Below are 25373 nucleotides of genomic sequence, written 5' to 3'. Positions count from 1 at the left end.
AATCTATGATGACTAAGAGGAGTTGTTCTTTTAGAGAGGGAAAAAAGATGTTGACAGCTACTTCTAGAATAATTGCTCAGATTGATATTATTAATTAGTAGAACTAATTCTTAGGGACTTACTGACTCAATCCAAAAATAGTCTCTCTTCAAGCAGGAAAAATATTGCTGTAATTCTCTATAGAAAAGATTTTTCTATTAGGAAATGTAAATAGTAGGGGAAGATTAAATGATGTGAGAAATACTGTGTAGAATTCCTTCCCTCTCAAATATTAAATATTTTGAAATATTTTACAGTAAGGAATTTTAATGTGATCATTATCATCCATCTATAAATGTAACGGATGCAGATATATCCTTTGTAAGTTTTTGAAAGTAGAAATACTTTTCAAGATACATTGCTATTTTAAAAGTTTTTAAAGATCAATTTTTTAAAAATTGTTTAAATGGGGATAATTGCTACAATAAAATCCAAATCTTTAAGCATCACATTCAAGATATCCCACACATTCCTTTTACAGTTTTATCTCTTCTCCATGTACGGTCAGTACTCAATCTGGTAGTAAGTTAATTCATTTTGGTTTAAGTATGATTCAGGCATAGCAGCGTTCTGGGAAAAATTCACCTTTCACACCAGCTTTGTAGTTAGAATTGACTATTGCTGCTTTCGGGACTGAGCTGCCTTAAGCTTGTCTGGTTGGAAGGGAGAGAGGAGGACTTGGACTCCCATGGACTGTCCCATGCGTCTTTTGCAGGGTTCACTCCAGGCCTGGCTCCTGTCCTTTACCAGGGTGCACAATCAAAACTAATGGGCGTGCTCAAGTGTGATTTCACCTGGCCGCCTCGCTGTGCGCCCTTTTTCCGCTTACCCGTTTACTTCTTTTGAGAGCTCACTACTCATTGTTTGCCTTTATTCCTTTACTCATATTTCCCTTTCCTTGAAAAGTTCCTGCTTTCATTTTGAAATCCTAGGAATCCCTTTTTCCTTCAGAGAAAGTTCATCAGAACCTCAACTCTTTCCTGTACAGTCTTTTATTCTTCAGAATGTGTTTTACTTTTAAACTCTCTTTCCTGCTAACTATATGTCAGTGACCATGCCTGATTTCCACAGCAGTCCTGCCTAGTGCAGAGGGTTTAAATAGTTAATAAAGCTGCTGATTCAGAGACTAAATGAACAGCTGCTGAAGAAGATCTCCGTTCTCTTTCCCCATTACCATTGTACCCATTGAAATATTAGAAAAATGCACACATTCTGAGTGGGCTTCATCTAAGCTGAATTAAGATATACAGTCAAGATACAGGCATCATCTTGTATTTGTTATAGTGTGATACTGAGAAAAACCTTTCATCTGTTTTTCATGGCTAGAAATCATGGAAATTATAAATATTTCTCAATGTGCTACTTAAAATTATTTATAGTCTATTCAAAATGAATGTTTTACTATGTTCTGTGAATTTCTAATGAACCAGATTCATATTTAGTTGTAAATATATCTACATCAGTATGCAAGCATATAAATTCCACTTAGAATTAGTCTTGTGTGATGTTGTCTACAGCACTGAAATTTTGCTTACAACTTTGATTCTTGTAAGAGGAAAGTTGTTTTTGCTTAATGAAAGTAAATTTTTTTGTCCACAGAAATTGCTTATTTTCCCCCAATGTTGAAGGAATATATGATGTTAAAATGGTCAGAATTCCAAAAGAAAATTCATTCTTGTTTTGAAACATCCTTAGTTTGTTTCTCAAATGTATGTAGTTGTGTGCTGTAACTTTCAATTCTTGTAAATTATGACAAAAGTATAAATTAACTCAAATAGTAATGTATGGTATTATTTTTAATATTTCCTTGAATATCCTGTTTTCATAAAAATGTTGGGTGTAAGAACTTTTTTAAGCCAATAAGATATACTTATTGAACCCCACATTATAGAATATTAAAATAACAGTCGTAGTTCCTAATTAGATTGTTTTGTATAAGTTTATCTTATAATTGGAACAGAAAATGTTTTTAATTATAAAAAAAATGAAAGTATTGTTTTTGAGTGTTAGAAAGGGCTAGTTTATTATTGGCTTGGGTGTACGTATACATTTTTTTTTAATGTATATTCAACATTAGGTTGCTGCTCTGTGTTTTTATTTCTAGAAATTGAACTCAGAGTACAGAGTCCTAAAGCTATCCATCTCTCTTCACTATGATTATCGTATTCTTTTTTTATATATACCTTTTTTTATGGATACTTAACTAAGAACTGTAATCATTTAAATGACAGAAATCTTTCATAATCCAGCAACCTTTCATTTTTACTTAGTTTCTTAGGGTTTTTGTTCTCTTTTGTTTTGCCTCTGCTGAATATTTTGTAGCATAGGCCTGAAAAGATCTCTGGGCATGTTATTGCACTGTATCTGCTTGAAGCTGTGACTGACTTGATTATGAAGATGGTTTTACCAGATAGCATAGCAGTGACTCCAGATAGCCCTTCAGGTGTAGCTGCATTATGCATTGTGATTATAATTAGTTGAAGCCTGAGGTAGCAGACCAAGAGGGACAAATCTTCCCTTGCCCAGTAGTATACTCTTCAGAGCAATTACAGGTTCTCTTACATGGACTGTTTTTGTAATTAGTCAGTCAAATCCTGATTCCTATCTCTTATTTTTAGTGGTGGCATTTTGTTCCTGCCTAAAATTCCTCCACAGTTCCCCAGATCTTCAGCACATGTTGCTGTCTCAAAACTCCCGTTTCCAGGGGTCTTGCTTTTTCCTGCATAGTTTGTGATCATGAGTCGGGAGGCGAGACAATAGCAGAGAGGGAGATTAATCAGCTTTCTGCAGTAATACCCACAGCCATGGCCTTGTGCATTGAGTGTTCCTTTTGGGGTTCTTTACTTCAGAAACATTATGTGAATTTCTAGAAAAAATCCTCAAGAAAATTTTTGTTTTCTGTTCATTTTATAGTAAGGAAGAAGTACAAAGAAATCAGTATCAAGGAGTATGTGGGACCCAGGAGCACTGGCCCGGGGTCTCTTGTAACTTAACCTGGTTGCTACTGCAAGCAATAGAAATCCTTCATACATTTTTTGCCTCTTTATACAACTCTGTGTCCCAGATGTCAGAGTTCTTATCAGAAGGTGCCTGATCGATATTGTTGATCTTTCCCCTCCATCCCTACTGCTGATCTTTGAACGTGGTTTGAATTGTCATATGCAGTGAAAGTCAGAGATGTGAAATGTTATGATCAGCTTGGGAAATATAAGAACCTACTTTATCATTTTGTTTTTCAAGATAAATTCCTAAAGAAATGCCCCCTCCCTCTCCTTACACTAAGTACCCTAAATTACCAGGACTTGTGTTAGATGGACATATTTTATGATTTTCCATATTTTCTATTGAAAAAATAAAGTTACAGGAACTTGTATGTATTTCTTGTAGTTTTAGTTTGAACTTCAAAAATAATTTCTGTGAAAATTAGATGTGTGATGGTGAAAAGTCCTAAGTGGCGTTAGTACAAAGCTTATATTGGGGAAGTGAGTTTTGTGAGTTGCTTTTTACAATGACCATTTCAAAGAGTATTGCTCTTAGAAGAATACAGGTTACCTTTAGAACTAATGAGACTTAAATTCTATGGACATCTCTGAAAATTGGAGTTTTCCAATGTGTTTGAAAACTCTTATCCCTGTTTTTGCAATTATATGTGACTTTCTAAAGATATTTTAACTGATAAAGATAACTGATTTCTTAAATGATCCCTTCAGGATTCTTGTGAAATTTAGTGGTTTTTTTTTTCAATTATTTTGTGTTCTCTATGTAAGTAGAAAATATTTCCAAGTGGCATTGATCTCTTATAGTGCTGTAGTAGACATTGGATGGCAAATATGCAAAGAGTTAGAAAATAGTTCATTCAAGGAAGTGAGTGGAAAATTAATTTCTGTCTTTTGCTAATTCTTCCTTCCTTTTCCCCTGTACTCTTGCCTTTTCTTGCACCCAGGCTCATTGAATCCTCTTGTAGCTCTGCCCTGGCAGTATGTGTGTACTAAGAGGTGAGGCTGATATTTTGGTTCTCTGGGTTTATGCCGAGGAGACAGGGTGAAGTATTAAAAATAAGTTATTTTCTCTGAAAGTTCTCCTAAAAATATTTTCCTCCTCTATCTTGGGAATTCTCTTTTTGCTCATTATCCCTGTACTCAACATTAAATTTAAAAAGAATACTTTGCTAGGAAAAAAGATATGTTAAGCTGAAATTAAAGGATGGAGGAATGAACATAAAAGCACAATGTCAAAGATGTATGAGTTATGCAGGTGGGAAAGGACGTTCCTTATCCGACAGTACTAACTTATTCACTCAGTGCATGCCTGTGCTAGGCAAGATAGACGAAGGGTCTTCCTTCTGTGGAAGAGATATGCATCAATTTCTACAAAGAAAATAAGCCATATACAGTGATGTAGTCATTGTAGGTAGTCAGGTAACAGAGGCCTGTTTTAGGAAGGTCAGAGAAGGCCTTTCTACCCCAGTAAAATTCAAGCTAGGACAGAAAATGAACTAACCAAAGAATGTACCAAGAAGAGGCCCTGAGGCAGGAAAGAACTTGCATGTCTTATGCAGGGGTACAGGAGTTGGTCCCAACTCAGATCAAATAATGGATATATGAAACTGCAGGGAAGCAGACAGACTACTGTGAGTTAACCAATATAAGACTCAATAATAAAATACAACATCTACGTGGACTCTGACTTGAGTCTAATTCCTAGTGTTCTGGACCATGTTGTGCGATAGAACTTTCTCTGATGATAGAAATGTGTAATTGTGTACCATCCATTTTGGTAGCCACTAGTCTCGTGAAGCTTTTGAACATTTGAAAAACAGAAGTGAATTTTTAAATTTAATTTGGGTTTAAATGGATGAAATTAGGCTTAGCTAGTCTTGTATGCTTATCTCTTGCATTGATCAGTGTAGTTCTAGACTCCCATCCTTGAGCACTGATTTTTCATCGTCCTATGATATTAAGATATTGATTTTTAATACATTTTTAAACAAAGAATCCAGCTGAGTTTATGCTGTTTATCTTATGCTGTACTGATAACAGATGAAAATCACTCTGCCTGTGATCTGAATGAAAGGCTTAAAGGATTTCCTGAAATCCTCTAAAATATACAAGAACATCATCACAAAATGCTACTTAGGCTGTACTTTATTTCCTTCCAAAGAATGGAGAATATGCCATTTACTTATTTGATAGACAATACTTATTAGAATCAGGCAAATTAAAAATTCACAATTGTAATTAGGATGTTTAGTGAGTTTTTAATTTTGTTAGAGGAAAAAAAATGTTCAGAGAACGTGCTTTCCTAACTGCAATCTATTATTATTGGCATTATTTTTCTGTATTATACAATCACCATCATCTCAGGAAGTCATCTTGAGGTCAGAGATGAATAGAAATTAATATCACTGGATCAGGTTTTTTTAAGATTCAAGATATATAAAGTTCTATAAATGTTTTGTTTATTTAGCATAATTTGTTCACTTTTTTTAGAGAATGTAGAAGGGAAGTATATTTATAAATGCTTTAGCAAATTTCAGTCTTACTCTTCCAGCATGATTTTTTCAACTACATCTTGAATTATTAAGTAATAGAGTCTTTTTTATTAAAAATTTCACTAGCAAATGGGAAGGGATTGTTAAATCTACATTTTATTCTTCCAAAGACTTTTTAAATCTAAGTAAATTTATTGTGTTTATTCTTAGAATCTTACAACTTTTATAATTGCTTTGGATTATTGGGTCATTCATTTTTATTCCTTAGCAACTGTTATTGCAAAATCTTTTTGAACATTGTTTTCACAGAATTCAGTTTATTAATACTTATCAAGTACTACCTTTGTGCAAGGAACCGTGCCAGGTAGTGATGTGAGGGTGAATAAAATAAAATGACCATATCAAAGGAACTTAAAATCTGACAAGATGGGGCGATGCAAATATTAACTAACTAGGTAAAAAGGTATATTATTTGTATCTTAAAAGCATTAAAACCAAGTATGTCACAAAAAAATGTAGTTGGAAAGATTGAGAAACAGTTTGAAGGATGTAGCATTATCTGATGGGCAATAAAGCGCAAGTAAGGTTTCAGAGGAACTTGATTGGAAGCCAGAAGAGGGGGTGATGGGAGCATCTCAGATGCACCTGCTGACATGATGAGACGCCACAGGAGGTGAGAAGTGAGAGCTGTTTAGGAAATAGAATGTTCTTCCATTTATGTAGCGTTCAGCTTACATGAGAGAAGTAGAAGAAAACAACATTAAAAACAGTAGGTTGCAGAGGGTCACCTTGGTTACCTTGAGGAGTCTGGATTTCATTTGTTAAGCATTAGCAGACTACTAAACTTTTAGAATAAAAACTACTTTCTGAATAATCTGAGAGAAATTTACTTATTATTCATTTAACTGCCACTAATTGTGCCTCTGTCAGTGTGGCGAGACATTGTGTTAGACTCTTGAAATTTGATAGTGAATAGGACAGACGTAAACATGCAGAGAAATGTAATTAGAGCAACGTAGGAAACTCTTACAAATCGATTGATAGGGAGTTGATGAGTATTTAAGCTACTCTTTTGTAAAATGTAATACATTCCTAACTATGAGTCATAATGTTAATTGTTGTAAGATTTTGACTTTATAAAATCTCTAAGAAATTTGAAAATATTTAAAAATTTTGAACTGCCAGGAGGCTTTTTTTTTTTTTTTTTTTTTTTTGTACTAGGGATTGAACGCAGGGGCAGTTAAACACTGAGCCACATCCCCAGCCCTTTTCATTTTTTAAGACAGGTCTCACTAAGTTGCTGAGGCTGTTTTGAACTTGTGATACTCCTGCCTCAGCCTTCAGAGACTGGGATTACAGGCATGTACCACTGGTGCCCAGTAGAATGCTTTTAAACTATTTTCCAATAATCGAAAGTTAAAATCTCTCTTAAGTAGTGCTTTAAAAAAACTAAGTAATTTTCTTATTTGTTCTTTTTAATTATACGTAACAGTGAAATATATTTTGACATATATATATACACACCCCTGGAGTGTGACTTCCCATTTTTAGGGCCATACATGTGGAGTTACACTGGTCGTGCATTCACACAGGAACACAGGAAAGTTCCGTTTGAGTCAGTCTGCTGCCTTTCCCATTCCCATCGTCCCTCCCTTCCTGCAGTCTGCCTTATCCAATCTGGTGTACCTACCCTCCCTGCCACCTGTTGTGAGTCAGCATCCACATATCAGAGAGAACATTCAGTCTTTGGTTTTTTGGGACTGACTTAGCACTCTCTCTCCAGTTCCATCCAATTACCAGCAAATGCCATGATTTCATTCTTTTTTATGGCTGAGTAAATAGTCTATTGTATATGTGTACCACATTTTCTTTATCGGTTCGTCTGTTGAAGGGCACCTAGGTTGGTTCCATAGCTTACTTAGCTATTGTGAATTGAGAGGCTATAAATATTGATATGGCTGCATCACTATAGTATGCTAAAATTAAGTCCTTTGGGTATAAACTGAGGAGTGGTTCCATTCCCAGTTTTCTGAGGAATCTCCACACTGCTTTCCATAATGGTTGCACCAGTTGAAGTCCCACCAGCAAAGTATAAGTGTACCTTTTTCCCACATCCTCACCAACGCTTACTGTTACTTGTATTCTTGATAACTGCCATTCTGACTGGAGTGAGATGAAATCTCAGTGTAGTTTTAATTTGCCTTTTCTCTAATTGCTAGAGATGTGGAACATTTTTTCTTATCTTTGTTGACCTTTCATATTTCAAATTCTGTGAAGTACCCGTTCAATTCCTTTGCCCACTTATTGATTGGGTTCTTTGGTTTTCTTTCGGTGTTAAGTTTTTTGAGTTCTTTATGTATCTTGGAGATTAGTACTCTATCTGCAGTACAGGTGGCAAAGCTTTTCTCTCATTCTGTAGACTTTCTCTTCACATCTTGATTGCTTTCTTTTGCTGTGAACAAGCATTTTAATTTGATACCATCCCATTTATTGATTCTTGATTTTACTTTTTGCACTTTAGGAGTCTTGTTGAGATTTCTGTTCCTAAGCTGCCATGATGGAGAATTGGCCTACTTTTTCTTCTAGTAGGCACAGGGTCTCTGGTCTAATTTCTAGGACCTTGATCTACTTTGAGTTGAGTTTTGTGCAGGGTGAGAGATAGGGGTCTAATTTCATTTTGTTGCATATGGATTTCCAGTTTTCGCAGCACCATTTGTTGAATAAGCTGTCTTTTCTCCATCGTATGTTTTTGGCAGCTTTGTCTAGTATGAGATAATTGTTTGTATGTGGGTTTGTCTCTGTGTCTTCTATTCTGTACCATTGGTCTTCAGTTTTGGTGCCGATACCATGCTATTTATGTTACTGTAGCTCTGTAGTGTAATTTAAGGTCTGGTATTGTGATATTCCTCCTGCTTCACTTTTCTCGCCAAGGATTGCTTTGCCTATGCTGAGCATTTTATTTTTTCAAATGAATTTCATGATTACTTTTTCTGTTTCAATGAAGAATGTCATCAGAACCTTAATAGGAATTGCATTAAATATGTGTAGTGTGCTTTTAGTAGTATGGCCATTTTGACAATATTAATTCTGCCTATCTAAAACTGTGATCTTTCTATCTTCTAAGGTCCTCTTCAGTTTTTTTTTTCTTTGAGTACTGTAGTTTTCATTGTTTTACCTCTTTTGTTAGATTCCCAGTTTTTTTGAGTCTATTGTAAATACGATAGTTTTTCTATTTCTTATAGTTGATGCATAAGAATGCAATCGATTAATGGGTGTTAATTTTATATTAAGGTACTTGGCTGAATTTATGAATTCTGTAAGTTTTCAGGTGGAGTTTTTTGGGTCTTCTACATATATAATTATGTCATCGGCAAATAGGGTTAGTTTGAGTTTTTCTTTTCCTATTTGCATCCCTTTAATTTCTTTGGTCTGTCTAGTTGTTCTAGCTAGAGCTGCCAGGACTGTGTTGAATAGAAGTGGTGAAAGAGGGCATCCCTGTCTTGTTCCAGTTTTTAGAGGGAATGCTTTCAGTTTTTCTCCATGTAGAATGATGTTGACCTTGGGTTTAGCATATACAGCTTTTATAATGTTGAGGTATGTTTTACTAGTGTTTTGAACATGAATGGATGCTGTATTTTGTCAAATGCTTTTTCTGCATCTATCGAGATAATCATGTGACTCTTGTCTTTAAGTCTATTGTTGTGATGAATTACATTTATTGATTTCCATATGTTGAATCAACCTTGCATTCCTGGGAAGAACCCCACTTGATCATGGTGCACTGTCTTTTAAAATATCTTTTTTTATTTGATTTGCCAGAGTTTTATTAAGAATCTTTGCCTCTATATTATTCAGGGATATTGGTCTGAAATTTTCTTTCCTTGATGTGTCTGCCTGGTTTTGGTATCAGGGTGATATTAGTTTCTTAGAATGAGTTTAGAAAGCTTCCCTCCTTTCTATTTCATGGACTAATTTGAGGAGAACTGGTGTTAGTTCTTCTTTAAGGTTTGGTAGAATGCGACTGAGAATCCATCTGGTCCCAGGCTTCTCTTTGTTGATAGGCTTTTGATGACGTCTTCAATTTCACTGCTTGAAATTGATCTGTTTAAATTTTCTATGTCCTGATTCAATTTGGGTGGGTCATATGTCTCTAGAAATTTGTTGATGTCTTCAAGATTTTCTATTTTATTAGAGTACAAAATTTCAAAATAACTTCTGATTATCATATTTCATTAGTGTACGTTGTGATATGTACTTTTTGATCACAAATTTTAGGAATTTGAGTTTTGTCTCTCTCGTTGGCGTAGCAATTTTGTTTATTTTTTCAAAGAACCAACTTTATGTTTTGTTCATTTTTTGTTTGTTTCAATTTCATTGTTTTCCGCTCTGATTTTAATTATTTCCTTCTGCTTTTGGTGTTGATTTCTTCTTTTTCTAGGACTTTGCGATGTAATGTTTATTTGTTTGTTGACTTTCTGTTCTTTTAATCATTTAGCTCAATGCAGTGAACTTGCCTCTTAGCACTGCCTTCATAGTTTCCCAGAGATTTTGATGTATTGTATCACTATTCTCATTTACCTTTAAGTATTTTTTTTATTTCATCCCTGATCTCTTCAGCTATCAGATGGTCATTCAGTCACTTATTATTAAGTGTACAGGTATTAGAGTACCTTCTATTTTTTATTTTATCATTGATTTCTAATTTCATTCCATTATGATATAATAGAATGTAAGGTATTATCTCAATTTTTTTGTATTTGCTAAGAGTTTCTTTGTGGCCTAAGACATGATCTATTTTAGAAAATGACTTGTGTTGCTGAGAAGACAGTTATTCAGTCATTGATGGATGAAATATTCTATATATGTCTGTTTAGTCTAAAATATTACTTGCATTTTTTAGTTCTATGGCTTCTTTGTTTAGTTTTTGTTTGGAGGATCTATCCAGTGGTAAGTGAGTTGTGTAAAAATCACCCAGTATTATTTTGTTGTGGTCTATTTGATTCTTGAAGTTGAGAAGGGTTTGCTTGATGTATGTAGATGTTCATTGTTTAGGGCATTATGTTATGGACTGATTTGATAATTAGCCAGACTTACTCCGTTTTGTTCAGACACCTGACCCCATGTAAAATTGGACCCCCTCCACATGAGCCCACTCACGTGAAAGCTAACACCTCCACTCCCTCCTACTTGGACCCTGACCACAACATCCTTGCTCCATAGGACTAATACCAAATTGTTTTTCTGAAAAGGTGTAATATCTGAGAAAATGTACAAAATGTATCTTGTGATTATAACTGCCTCTCCCACCCCCTTTCTTTGGTTTTTTTTTTTTTTTTTTTTCCTTAAGATGCTCTCCACCTGCATTCATCTTTGGAGGCTTCAGAGCTGTTTGCTTGTTGCTCCCTTGGCTCTGGCCATAATAAATCCTTTGTCTTTGCTTCAAAAAGAACCAGAGTTTTCATTTGGTTATTGGACTAGCACCTTAACAGTAAATATTAACGATTGTTATATCTTGTTGAGATATAATTCCCTTAAGCAGTATGAAATGTCATTTTTTGTTACTGCTGACTAACTTTGGCTTGAAGTCCATTTTATCTGTTATAAGGATAGAAACCTCTGCTTGTTTCTGCCATCCATGTGAATGATAAGCTTTTTCCCATCCTTTTATCTTTAGTCTGTGGATGTCTTTGCCTATGAGGTGAGTCTTTTGGAGATAGCAGATTGTTGAGTCTTGTTTTTAATCCAATCTGCCAGTCTGTGTCTTTTGATTGATGAATTTAGGCCATTTACATTCAGTGTTATTATTGAGATATGATTTTTATTCCTGTCAATTTGATTTATTTCTGGTTTTTAATTTGAATAAGTTTCTCCTTTGATTGCCTATTCTTCTAGGGTAGTTCCTCTCTTTGCTGATTTTCTCTTTTTCATTTATTCCTCATGGAATATTTTACTGAGTATGTTTGTTAGAACGGGCTTTTTAGTTGTGAATTCTTTTAACTTTTGTTGATAATGAAAGGTTTTTTTTCATTATCAGTTATAAAGTTTAATTTTTCCTGGGTATACTATTCTTGGCTGGCATCCATTTTCTTTCAGAGGTTGTTATATATTATTCCAAGACATCCTAGGTTTGAGGGTCTGGATTGAAAAATCAGCTGAGGTCTGGATTGGCTTCCCTCTAAATGTGACTTGTTATTTTTCTCTGCAACTTTAAAATTCTATCCTTATTCTGTACATTAAGCATTTTCATAATAATGTGTCTTAGTGTGGGTCTGTTGTAATTTTGTGTATTTAAGGTCCTGTAAGTCTCTTGTATCTGATTTTTCATTTTATTCTTTAGGTTTGGAAAATTTTTTGTATTTCATTGAAAAGGTTGTGCATTCTTTTGGTTTATATCTCTGAGCCTTCATCTATCCCAATAAATATTAAAGTTTATCTTTTCAGGTTATTACATATTTCTTGGAAGTACTGTTCATGGACTCTTAACAACTTTTCTCCATGGTCAACTTGATTTTCAAGATCATATATTTTGTCTTCATTGCCTGAAACTTTGTCTTCCAAATGGTCTAGTATGTTAGTGGTACTTTCCATAGAACTTTTAATTGGGTTTATTGATTCCTACATTTTGAGGATTTCTGCCTGAGCTTTTTCAGGATCTCTATCTCTTTATTGAAATGTTCTTTCACTTCCTGTATTTTCTCTCTGATATGTCCTTTACCTTGCAGATTAGTTTAAGTATGTATATTCTAAACTCCTTCTCTGACATCTCTTCCACTGGGGTAGTGATAGATTCTGTTATTGAAGAATCATGGTTTGTTTGGGGCAGTTTGTTCCCTTGTTTTTTCATGTTTTTTGTATGTCTACACATCTGACTGTATGGACGTGAGGCAGTAGAGTTTCTATCCTGTAGACTTATAGTACCTCACTGTTTAGGAGGAGACAAATAATAGCAACAACGAGTGCAAATTATGTGCAGCATTAAACTAAATAATTCCTGCTACGACATCTACAGTGTTGTCACAATAAACAGAAATGATTTGATTAGTTATTGCCTACAATAAAACCAGTGAGTTTGCAAAACGGTTTACTTTTTTGAATTGTGGAAAGGGAGAGGACAGAAGTGATATAGGATGTGATGATTATGAGGAGGAGAGAGCATAGAAGTAAAAAATTAAAGGAAGAGTGAAAGAGAACAATAGAGACTGGCTATTAGCAGAAGAAAAGAGAGAAAAAGATTCAAAGGAAACAGATAAGTAAGAGAAAAAAATGCATAGGTGAAGTAAATTTTTAAAAATTAAAAATAAAAAAATAAAAGAATCACAATAAACTGAAATATACTAATCAAACTTCTAGTCATGAAAAAACTGGCCCATGAAAACTAATTGGTTTCAAAAATGAAAGAAATGAGAAATGAAAAAAATATATGAATATGTATAAGCGTCCATGAATCATTAAGGTCACAATTAGAGAAAAGAGGAAAGAAAGAAAAAAAAAAAACAGATCTCAATGAAAAGTTAGAGTTGTTTCCCTTAGAGTTCAAAAGATTCTCAGCCTCCCTTCTTAGCAGTTGGTGGTGGTGTTTGGAGTATAATGCTTGCTCCACCCTCAGGGTCGGGTTGCTAGGGAGAGAGAGGTAATCCTGTAGGCAGAACTCCTGGAGGGGGAGGTTAGGCTTAGGCATGCTCCAGGCTCTTGGCTGGAGATTCTAAATCAGCGCACCTCCAGGGCCCAGCAATTGCTGGTCCACACTGGAAGACTGCACCCTAGGATATCTCCGGGGTTCCACTTGTGTGGTGGAGAAGCCAATTCTTAGTCCACTACGTAACCTGTGGACCCCAAGTTTCCTGGTTTCGGAGGTAATTTTTAATAACCTAGGATAAATTGCCTTCTGAGATTACATAAGCCACTGGATGTATTTACACTCATGTGCTGTTTCTTAACAAAGGGGGCATGTTCTGAGAAATGTGTCACGTAAGTTTCTTACTGTGCAAACATCATACAGAGTATCATGCAAACCTAACACTGCTGTCACTAGGTGGTATTAACTCGTGGAACCACTGTCATATGTTCAGAGTGTTACTGACTGGAATGTTGTTATGTGGCAGGTGATGGCGTTCTTTAACTCTGTAAGCTTACCTTTTGATTTTATCCAGTTCCTGTTACATTTCTCCTGGACCATGTGAAAATGTCATTTGAGGATTTTCATTTTGAGAGCTAATTCTTCCTATGTGGATTGAATGCTTATTATGTACTTTGGGTTAGCCATTACATTTGTGTTTTTTTCATATTCAGAAAAAGTTAAAGAGCTAAGATTTGTTAAGAGCTTGCCATATGTCAGGAATTAGGTTAAACACTTTCTATATTACTATTATTTTTTCATTAAATTTATACATTTTAAGCATACTTCCAAGTATAGAAATAAAACAAAGACTGTGTCATTAACTTTTTGCCATAATTATTATATTGTATTGTTTTGTTTTTGTTAAGAAATAAAGTGTTATAGAAATAATTGAATCTCCCTGTGTACCCTGTTCCTTCCCCATGATAGTCACTAACCTGAATTTAGTCCTTTTCAATACTATACATACTTTAATACTTTTAATATATGTGATCATTTTATGTTACCATTTGCCACATTTTTAAACCCTAATATAAGTGACAATACCGTATTACATATATCCTGCAGAACTGCTTTTTGTGCTTAATATTATTTTTAATATTTGGTACATTTATTACCATTTATATACTATTGCTGCTACCTACTACACTCTATTATACTCCTTTGCCAAAATTTATCATTGTTGTCCTTTTGAGAAAATTCAGATTTTTTCTGGTTCTTTAATTTTGCCATATTATTTAAATATATTCTTGGACATGTCCCTAAATGCACATCTAAGAGGTTTTACAGGGAAGATAAACACTCAAACTTTAATATTTAAAAAACAAAACAAAACTATCCAATAGAAAATGAGCAGCAGAGCAAGAAGGTAGGAGTTTTCTACCATCATTTCCCTTCAGTCTATACATTTTGACAACCATTCACAGACAAGAGTACCTTTTAGGAATCCAAGGGTCCAGCAGCTAAGTTCTACCACTCCATTGAGGGGAGAAAACAATTTAGAGAATAGATGGATTGAAAAGAGTAAGAGCAGTTTCACTTTACCCATGTTACCCCTCCCCCATGGTAGCACTGCTCAGTTACAAGAGAGAGAGTCCCTTGGCTTGTAGTTCTTCCTGTGGACGTAGCAAGTGAGCTCTGGCTTCCCAGCTGTGTAGGATATTCCCAAGAGGCCCACTTCTTTTTTTTTTTTTTTTTTTTTTTTTTTTTTTTTGTGGTGCTGGGGATTGAACCCAGGGCCTTATACTTGGGAGGCAAGCACTCCACCACCTGAGCTATATCCCAGCCCCCACTTCTTTTTTGACCCAGTCAGAATACTGAGGGCTTCAGCATGACTGAATGACTAGGAGAGGTAAGCACAGAATATAGGCCAGGACTCATAGCAACTCAACAAAAGGCTTTGTAACCTATTAAGTACTTTGTAGACTCTATCAGCAGGACAGCTCACAGAGCTCTTGGGATAATTCTTCTATAGATTCCACCACCACTACTGGACCACGGGTCACTCCAGTGCTTCATGTACCTCATTCTGCCCCTGCCCTATGACTGACTCCCCATATTTGCACTCCCCCCCACCCTCATATGAGCATGCACATTTGTAGAGGGCTTCTAAGCACTTAAGATCATCTGGCTCAATTCTGCAGAAGACAAAACACACGAAACTTGAGCATTTCAGGGCACCACTCTCAGGGAGAAAATGGAATAAGGCACAAGACTTACTTTAAAAAATAATGTCTGAAAACTTAACAAATCTTGGGCAAGAGATCTAGATATTGAGGTATATGAGAATCAAAGTTTTCAATACAAAATCAACCCAAAGTTGACTTTACCAAGACATGTTGTAATCAAATTGTCAAAAATCAAAGACATAATTTTGAAAGCAGCAATAGAAAGACTCATCATATACAAGGTCATTTCCAGAAGACTATTAGTGGACTTCTTAGCAGAAACTTTACAGGCCATGAATGAGTAGCATGATATATTCAAAGTATGGCGGCAGGGGCAGGGGTGGAATTGTCAACCAAGAATACTTTGCCTGGCAAAACTCAATCAGAAAGAAACAGAAGAGAGATAATACTTTTCTAGATAAACAAAAGCTGAAGGGGTTCACCATAGAGAATTCTTAAATGAGAAGACATCAGATGTGTGTTGAAATATGAAAATAACTAAAAGTTAAGTTTGGGTCAAATTAAGAATATTCTAATACTGGTAGTGTGTGAATCACTTTTTAACAGTTGTATAAAGATTAAAAGATACATTTTTAAAATAATTATAACTGTTTGCTAAAGGATACTCATAAAAAGTTAATGGTGAGATTTTTTAAAAATTATGAGAAATTGAAGAATAAAAGCTTAAAGTTTTTGTATGTGATTGAAGTTAAGTTACTATAAGCTTAAAGTAGACTATTGTAATTATGGAATGTTTTATGTAAGAACATGGTAACTACAAAGCAAAATCCTGTCATAGATATGCAGAAGATAAAGAGAAGAACATGAAAATAAGCTATTATAGAAAGATTACTAAACCCAATAGAAGAAAGCAAGAGAAGATAAGAACACGGGAATTACAAAACACTGATCAAGCAATAAAATGGCACTAGGAAGTATTGGCAGCAATTCCTTAAAATTTAGAGGAACTAAATTCTCTAAGACACAAAGTGACTGAGTAGATTTAAAAAAAATCAAAGAATTAAATAACACACACAGGATGGAAATGGAGGGTTAGGAAGAGATACTCCGTGATGGTGCAAACAGGACAGGCAGAGAGAGAGGAGAGGGAGAGAGCGTGAGCACGCACAGGGGTAGCTATGGTTAGACACATAGGGTAATAATTGTCCAAGAGACAAGATGAAAGTCAAATCATTAGGAGAATATGACAATTGTGAATACACATATACTCAAAATTGGAACACCTGAATATGTAAAACAGTACTAATATATCTGAAGGGAGAAGTAAACAGTAATTAATAGTAATAGGGAACTTCAGTATCTCACTTTCAACAATGGATAGATCATTCAGACAGGAGGTCTACAAGGAACATTGCTCATGAACTGTACTTTCGACCAAAGGGCCTCACGGACATGTGGAAGATTCCAACGCGGCAACATATTTTTCTCAAGCATGCTTGGAATATTCTCCAGGATCATTATTGCCACTTCTAGTCAAAAAGTAGTGGAAGTCCTAGCAAAAGTTGGCAAGAAAGTTCTAGCAGTTAGGCAAGAAAAAGAAAGAAATTGGATCCAGATCAGAAAAAAAGAAATAAAACTCCTTTGTTTTTGTGACATTGTCTTATATACAGAAAAAAATCTAAAAATTCCATCAAAAAGTATTAAAATTAATTTTAAAAAACTGGTAAATTCGCTAGGTGGAAAAGTAACATTAAAGTCAGTTGCTTCTCTATGCACTAACAGTAAACTATCTGAAAAAGAAATTAAAACAATCTTATTTACAGTAGCATCAAAAAGAATAAACTACTTCGGAAAAAAATCAGTCAGGGAAGTGAAAAACACTAAGAAATTGAAAACTATAAGACAGTGATGAAAGAAATAAAAGATAAAAATAAATGGTAAAAGGCCCTGTATTCATGGATTGGAAGACTTAGTATTGTAAAAGTGTCCTACGGAAAACCACGGCTTCTTTGCCAGGCTGCTCCAAGTGGCTCCACAGTTGCTTCTCGCTCTTACGGCCCAACCAGCGGGAAGAAAGACACGTACACTTCAGACGTTCATGAAGCAGCTTCCCCTTTATTCAAATAACACCTTCAATATATAAGCAGTCTCATGCATAAGCAATTGTAACCAGATATGTCCATCCAATCCTGTTAAAGGTCAAGCGATCACTCGCTCGAGCATACATGTAAAGTATATCTGTCCACGCGCTAGGCCGCTGAACTGATTATCATACAGCCAATCAGGATACCGTTGATTACGCCTTCTCCAGGCGTAATCAGGATACCCTTTGCTCTCTGCCAGTCGCCATCTTTAGATGCACATGGCGTAACCCTGGGCCCTGGGTTTCGCCTGCCACAATGTCCACACTACCAAAGCAGTCTACAGATTCAGTGCAGTCTGCATCAAATCCATTGGCAGTTTTGCAGAAAGAGAAAAAATAATTGTATAGGACCACTAAAGACCCTGAATAGCTAAGAAATTCTTGAGGAAGGACAAAATGTAGGCATCACCCTTCCTAATTTCAAGTTACATTCAAAACCATATTAATCAAACAGTATGAAAACAGACACATAGCCAAACTGAACAGAAATAGAGAACACAGACGTTAACTCACAACATACTGTCAACTATACTTCAACATAGTGTCAAGAATGTACAATGAGGAAAGAATTATCTTTAATAAATGGTGGTCAAGAAATCTGGATATCCAGATGCAAAAGAATGAAAGTAGACTGCTGTATCATACAAAAAAAAAAAAAAAAAATCAACTCAAAATGGATTAAATACTTAATGTAGGGCCTGAAACCATAATATTCCCACAAACAAGAGGAGAGCTCTTTGACAGTGGTCTTGACAATGATTTTTTGTCATATATGGAGAGAGAAGAGTTCTTCATTACCCAGTCTAAGAACGAAGGAAATTTGACCATCTGTGACAACATGGCGTAACTTATTGGTTTGTGAAATAAATCCAAATACTTCATGACATCACTTAGCTGTAGAATTTTAAGCACTGAACTCATAAAAGCAAAGAGTGAGAATTGTGGGCACCATGGGCTGGGGTGTTGCAGAAACAATGATTTTGTAAGGGGGCATAAACTATCAGTTATGAGGAAATAGGAGTTCCAGAGATCTAATATACAGCATGGTGAATATCGTTAAGAATAATATAGTATAGCCAGTCCTGGTGGTGCACACCTGCATTCCCAGTGACTCGGGAGACTCAGGCCAGGAGGCTCACAAGTTTTAGGCTAGTCTCAGCAATTTAACGAGGCCCCCTCAGCAATTTAGTGAAACTCTGACTCAAAAAAAAAAAATAAATAAAGTGGTTTGGGATGTGCTCACATAAAGCCCTCCTAGTTAAATCCTGGTAACAAAAGAAAAAGAAAAAAATAATAATGTGCTATACTTGAAGTTTGCTAACAAAGTAAATCTCAGTGTTTCTCACCACAAAACAAAACACAAGAAGTTTAACTATAGGAAGAGATGGATAACCTTGATTTGGCCGTCATCTCACTATATACAGGTGTATCAGATCATTACTTTGTATACCTGAGAGACGTACCATTTTTTTTTTTTGTCATCATACCTCAAGCGTAGCCTAGTAAACAGCCAAAGACATGAAGATGGGGTACTCCTTTTTCGCTGAAAAGGATATGCAGTATCTAGTAAGCACATGTGAGAGTGTTCATCATCATCATTTTCATATTGCTGAACAAATCACCATAAAACACAGACACTTAAACAACACAAATTATTATGCTACAGTTCTGGAAGCCAGAATTCTGAATGGGTCTCACTGACTGAAATTAAAGTGTCCACAAGGCTGTGCTCTGGTTCTGAGGCTCATGTCTTCCCTTTTCTGAATTTCTTCTTCATGTAGCCTTCTTTCTGATTTTCATCTGCCTCCTTCTTGATAAAAACTTTATGATGACATGGATTTTCCACCTGAGTAATCTAGAATTATCTTCCAGTTCAAATTCTTAATCACATCTCCCCAATTCCTTTTGCCATATGCCATAGCCAAATTCACGGGTTCAGAGGTTAGGATGTAAACATTTTTGGTGGTCATTGTTCAGCCTACCACAATTTAAATTAAATCACTAGATTTAAAGTAAAAACATGATGAAATAGGCACTATGTACCTTCCAGCATGGTTTAAATAAATATAGTGAGAAATGTTGATGAGTATGGTGAAAAACCAGGTCATCACTGTTGTGATTTGGGGTGTGGTTGGTTCCCAGAGGTTCATTATTGGAGGCATGGTGCTTAGGGTGGTGTTGTTCAGAGGTATACTAGTGAGAGGTGTCTAGGTGGTTAGGGGTGCTGCTAATCTCACAGCGAGTTAGTTGTTCTCATGGGAGCAAGTTGTTAAGAATCCCTTTCTGGCCTTCTGTCTTGCCGGGTGATGCCTCGCTTTACATACAATTCCACCATGATGCCATGTGCCTTCACCTCAAGGGAAGGTTCTTACCAGAACAAAATGTGCTCTTGGGTCTCCAGAAGAGTGTAGCTAAGTAAACCTCTTTTCTTTGGTATTTTACACAGCCTCAGATATTTTGTTATAGCAACATAAAATGGGACTAATAATAATCATGCATTATTGGGGGGAATATAAATGTTATGGCTACTCGGGAAACAGTTTGGTAATTTTTTTTAAACAGGGAAACATGAAATTATTATTAGACCCAGCATTTGCACTCTTAAGCATCTTATGTTCACAGAAAAAATCTGTATACAGATATTTAGGGAAGCTTTGTTCATAATATCCTAAACAGGGAACAACCAAGATACCTTTCTGTAGGGGAGTGGTTAAACACGCAGTAGTAACATGCTTACAATATAATATTATTCAGCAATAAAAAGAAATTAGTTATTGATACGGGCAGCAAATGTCTAGAATCTTGTACTGAGTGGGAGAGGGAGCTAATCCCAGGAGATTAAATACTGTTTGATTCCATTTATGTACATTGTAAAACTGACAAATATAATGGAGTCCAGATTAGTGAATGCCCAAGGTTCAGGGACAAGATGGTGAGAGGTAAGTAGGTATGGCAAAATTGGCAGCATGAGGGACCCTTGGGTTATGGAACTATTGTATATCTTCAGAGCGTCAGCATCTTGGTGGTAACATTGTACTATAGGTAGTACCCAATCTACCATGGTTTGGTATTAGATTATTTTTCACTCTGGGATGGTGCAAAGCAAACACATTCAGTAGAAAAACTGTACTTTCAAATTTCATCTTTTTTGGGGGGGTAAGCTATACCTGGTACGACACTCTTTTGTCATGCTGGGAGGCCACAGTGAGTCACAGCTCCTAGCCAGCCACTTGATCAGAAGGTGAACTATCTGTGTTTCAGTGTACTGGGTTGCTGAGCTGTGGTGTTTGGTAGGTTAGGTGTATTTTCCAACTTACCATGTTTTCAACTTATAATGGGTTTATTAGGACATGAGCCCATCAGAAGTTGAGGAGTATCTATATATTAAACTAGTTTTTGCAAGGTGTTGCCATTGGGGAAAACTGATCAAAAGTTATATGATATCTATTATTTCTTATAATTGCCTGTAAATCTACAATTATCTCAAAATCAAAAATTGAACATTTTTAAATTTGTAGAATGTAACTAAAGCTGTGCTTAGAGGGAAGTTCGCAGTCTTCATTACAAGGATTTAAGAAGAAAAAATAGAAAAAGCACAGCAAATTAGTGCCCTCCCCCCAAAAAAAAAAAAAAAAAAAAAAAGAAGAAAGAGGTAGAAATCAATGGGGGGAAAACATAAGAAGCTACAAAGCTAAAAAAGTTGATTGTTTTAAAGATCCATAAAATTCATAAATCTCTTTCACGGTAGATCAAGAAGGAAAGTACTAGTGTTTGAAGAATCTACTGATTTGTTTTTAATTGTTTTTCTTCTATCTGGGGACTTAGTGTATTTCTTATTAGTCCTAATATTTAGCGGTCTATGTGACATTGTCTAGGTAAATGGTAAATTGTCTGTAAATAATAATATTGTTATTTTGCTTTTCTACCTTCAAATTCTCCTCCATATCATGTTGTATTGACAAGAACTTTTGGTATGATTGTTTTAGTCAGCTTTTTCACTGCGGTGACTGAAAGGACCGACCAGAACAATTGTAGAGGAGGAAAAGTTTAGGGGCTCACAGTTTCAGAGGTCTCAGTCCATAGGCAGCAGGCTCTATTCCTTGGTCCCAAAGTGAGGCTGAACATCATGGTGGAAGAGTGTGGCAGAGGGAAGCAGCCCACATGGGTGATCATGAAGCAGAGAGAAATACTTCATTTGCCTGATATAAAAGTGTAACCCAAAGCCACATCCCCAATGCCCATCTCCTCCAGCCACTCAGTTAATCCCTATCAGGGATTTAATTCACTATATGGGTTAAGACTCTCACAACTCAGTCATTTTTTCCTCTGAACCTTATTGCATTGTCTCAGACGTGAGCTTTTGGGGAACACCTCACATCCAAAGCATAACAATGATGTTGAATTTTAAAAGTGACAGTGAACAGCCTTGTATTACTTCTGAATTTAATGCAGTGCCTCTGCTCTGCCATTATGAAGAATGGTAATTAATGTAGGTTTCTGGTAGATATTTTTATAAAATCAAGAAAAACTACTTACATTTCTAATTTGTTAAGAGGTTGCTTTTATTTTGTTTTAGCATATATGACTGGTAAATTTACAAAATGTGTTTCAATATCAATTAAGTTGATTTTTTTTCCCTTTTTCTCTCTTCTTGAATTATATCAATAGATTTTATAAGATTTTAAAAATTTTTAATTATTTAATTTAAACATTTAAAGTTCCATATTTTCTATTTTAGAAAGCTGTCTTCAAAGGAGATGGAGATAACATATCAGTAAACTCTGTTGTTGACCAAAGGTAAAGTATTACCAGAAAAATGTTATTTTATTAATTATATTAATTATCATTGAAAGAATTCTTTCAGTATTAGGAAAGTTATGTCATGGTCTGCTACAGTTAGTTTTAAATGACTTGTTATTGAATTGATAAGGAACAGCGGGTATTACAGAGTCTGTAGAGTGATTCACAGTGGAGGATGATTTGGCCCCTGTCCCCTAGGAGATACTTGGCAATGTCCAGAAACATTTTCCCAAGGAGTGGGAGGCAGTGACTGGCATCTACTGAGTAAAGATCAGGGATGCTATTAAATAGCCTAAATGTTCAAGACCAGCTTCCTATGCCACTGCCAACCCCACATACAACCAAGAACTTTCAGTCCAAAATATCGATTGTGCTAAGATTGAAAACCCTTGATCTAGGAAAAAAGGCCAGGTATTGATTCCTATTAAATGTTGACATGTAAATTATTTCACTTGTTAGATACTTATTAAACTAAATAACATTTAAAATATAGCATATTCATTTTTTTCTTTAGCTTTTTAGCACCTCTTATTACTGAGTATGATAAACAACTAGAAGAGCTAAATCGCCAGCTAAAATATTATCAGGTATGAAGTCTTAATTATGAATTTTTTGTAATATTTTATTTTGAAAAGAAAAAATACATTCTTTAAAAAAATTGATTAGAAATAAAATATTTTGCTGTAATCAATCAATTTTTGACTCTGTAACCACGTGTGTGTGTTTAAAGTTTCTCTTCAGTTTCGTTTTTAATTCAGTATTTACTTGTTCTTCTTCTCTGACAGGAACATCCCTGATGCTTAGTAGAATCTTTTGGTCGCATTGTTGCTTGCTTATTTACTTCTCTCTCTCAAATTGACTCATCCTTTCAGGCCCTTCTTATTTTCATTCTACCTGTCTTTCTTACTGTTTGCATAATGGACTTTCCCCCCAATTTCAAATATTGTCTCTGTCAGATGTTTTGTTTTATGTTTTTTAAATATTATTAATCCACTTCTAATATAGGCTTGAACCGTAGCAGTTTTTTTCTTTCTTTCTTTCTGAAATTCTCTTAGCAATGAGAGCTTATTTTAGGAATGAGGGAAAAAAGAAACAGAGAAATCTGTCTCTTCAGACAGATTATTATTCTGGTTTCCAGGGCTTCTGAGACTAGAATCATGGAAAATTAGAATAATAGCACAGAATTGTTCAGGATACAATCTGAGTTTCAATGCATTCCTTTTTTTAGAGTATAACTAATATTTATAATGTATTTCTTTGAACTGAAAATGTCTTTTACATTTTCTTCCCAAATTTTATAATACTGGGATAACAATACAATAGAAGCATTTCTTAATTAGAATTTACACGTCTAAAGCTAGGCCCACCAGCTGGCAATGACTTCCCTTTGTTAGAGCTTGAATATACTCATGATTGTATTTGGCTAAGATGCCAATCCCTGGATCAGTTTTGTTGTGGAAAGGCGAGCAGGGTTGACTTAATTTAGTGCAGATGGAAGACAGTATAATGAATTGACATAAAAACAAACCCTTGAGACTGATTTTCTCAGAATGCCACTTTAGGCATGGCAGCCACTAAGCACTTGCTCACTTCGTTACTCTTCTCTGTATACATTAGTAGGATGAGATCCTGTGTTACGTTTAAAGTATAGCACATAGTAAGTCTTTAAATATCTGATGAATGATTAAATGACAGGGCTTATGAAAACATGATGGTTAGAGCTTAATAGTCTCTTAGTTTTCAGTTGATGGGTTGATATGTAACTTTACTGAACAAACACATGCTTCCAATTCCTAAGCATAAAGTTAATTATTCCATTGCATCTGGAAATATGTAGACTTTCTTTTAGAAGATTATTCTTCTGAGTCACACCAGTAGTGTAATTATACATGTTTATAGGAAAATAATGTCTGTCTCATCCTACTGTCCTTCCCATCCCCACAGCCATAGGAATGTGAACAGTGTGTGAAAATGCCTTCTACTGTCATGTATAACCAGTTAGAACAAATTTTTAAAAATCTAAAAAGATTATTCCTCAATATATAAAGTTAAAAATTTCAAAAACAGTCTTTTCCTTATATTGCATTTTCTACCTTATCATAAGCCAATTCTTGGTTCATTTTCTAGTCTTTACTAGTACTTTTTAGCCTGTGGTCATTTAAATTTAAGCCAACCACAGTAATGTCTTTTCATCTTTCTAATTGACAATTAAAGAACAATAGAAAGCTCCTTTTTGCACAAATGATATTTTGCTTTTATCTTTAGGACTAGTGAATCTAAAGTTTCTCTGAATCTACTTTCTGTAAATTGCTGAAATAGCATATTATGTGCTCTAATTGTTATAGCATAGAGTAACTGATTATCTTGAAATTAAAGTCTTTTAAACTTTTATTATATGATTTATGTATCTCTTTAATCAGCTATTTTACTATAATGTTTAGTTTCATTTTCATTTGGCATTCTTACCATTTAAGGGTGATTACTGAATTAATTGCTAGGAGAAATTACAGTAGAAAACCCAGAATCTATGATGATAAGAGGAGTTGTTCTTTTAGAGAGGGAAAAAAGATGTTGACAGCTACTTCTAGAATAATTGCTCAGATTGATATTATTAATTAGTAGAACTAATTCTTAGGACTTACTGACTCAATCCAAAAATAGTCTCTCTTCAAAGCAGGAAAAATATTGCTGTAATTCTCTATAGAAAGATTTTTCTATTAGGAAAATGTAAATAGTAGGGGAAGATTAAATGATGTGAGAAATACTGTGTAGAATTCCTTCCCTCTCAAATATTAAATATTTTGAAATATTTTACAGTAAGGAATTTTAATGTGATCATTATCATCCATCTATAAATGTAACGGATGCAGATATATCCTTTGTAAGTTTTTGAAAGTAAGAAATACTTTTCAAGATACATTGCTATTTTAAAAGTTTTTAAAGATCAATTTTTTAAAAAATTGTTTAAATGGGGATAATTGCTACAATAAAATCCAAATCTTTAAGCATCACATTCAAGATATCCCACACATTCCTTTTACAGTTTTATCTCTTTCTCCATGTACGGTCAGTACTCAATCTGGTAGTAAGTTAATTCATTTTGGTTTAAGTATGATTCAGGCATAGCAGCGTTCTGGGAAAAATTCACCTTTCACA

General features: G+C 34.9%; 1 protein-coding gene across 4 annotated transcripts in view; it reads left to right on the top strand.

The window, feature by feature from the left end:
* SCLT1 (sodium channel and clathrin linker 1) overlaps window positions 1-25373 on the top strand; it is a 194604-nt gene that overhangs the window by 31415 nt on the left and 137816 nt on the right. The window contains exons 3-4 of one of the 4 annotated variants that reach the window (XM_079153686.1): window positions 22156-22214; window positions 22732-22804. The exons of 1 other annotated variant lie outside the window; for it this stretch is intronic. In XM_079153686.1, the coding sequence (XP_079009812.1) occupies window positions 22156-22214; window positions 22732-22804 (132 nt within the window). Of the gene's footprint in view, window positions 1-22093; window positions 22215-22731; window positions 22805-25373 lie in introns of those variants that run through there. 2 more of the 4 variants (XM_079153685.1, XM_079153684.1) reach the window with 2 other exon arrangements.

This window comes from Sciurus vulgaris, assembly GCF_902686455.1.
Source record: "Sciurus vulgaris genome assembly, chromosome: 9".
NCBI lineage: Eukaryota > Metazoa > Chordata > Mammalia > Rodentia > Sciuridae > Sciurus > Sciurus vulgaris.
Note: the sequence above shows the minus strand (reverse complement) of the source record. Positions and strands in the feature narration are given on the sequence as shown.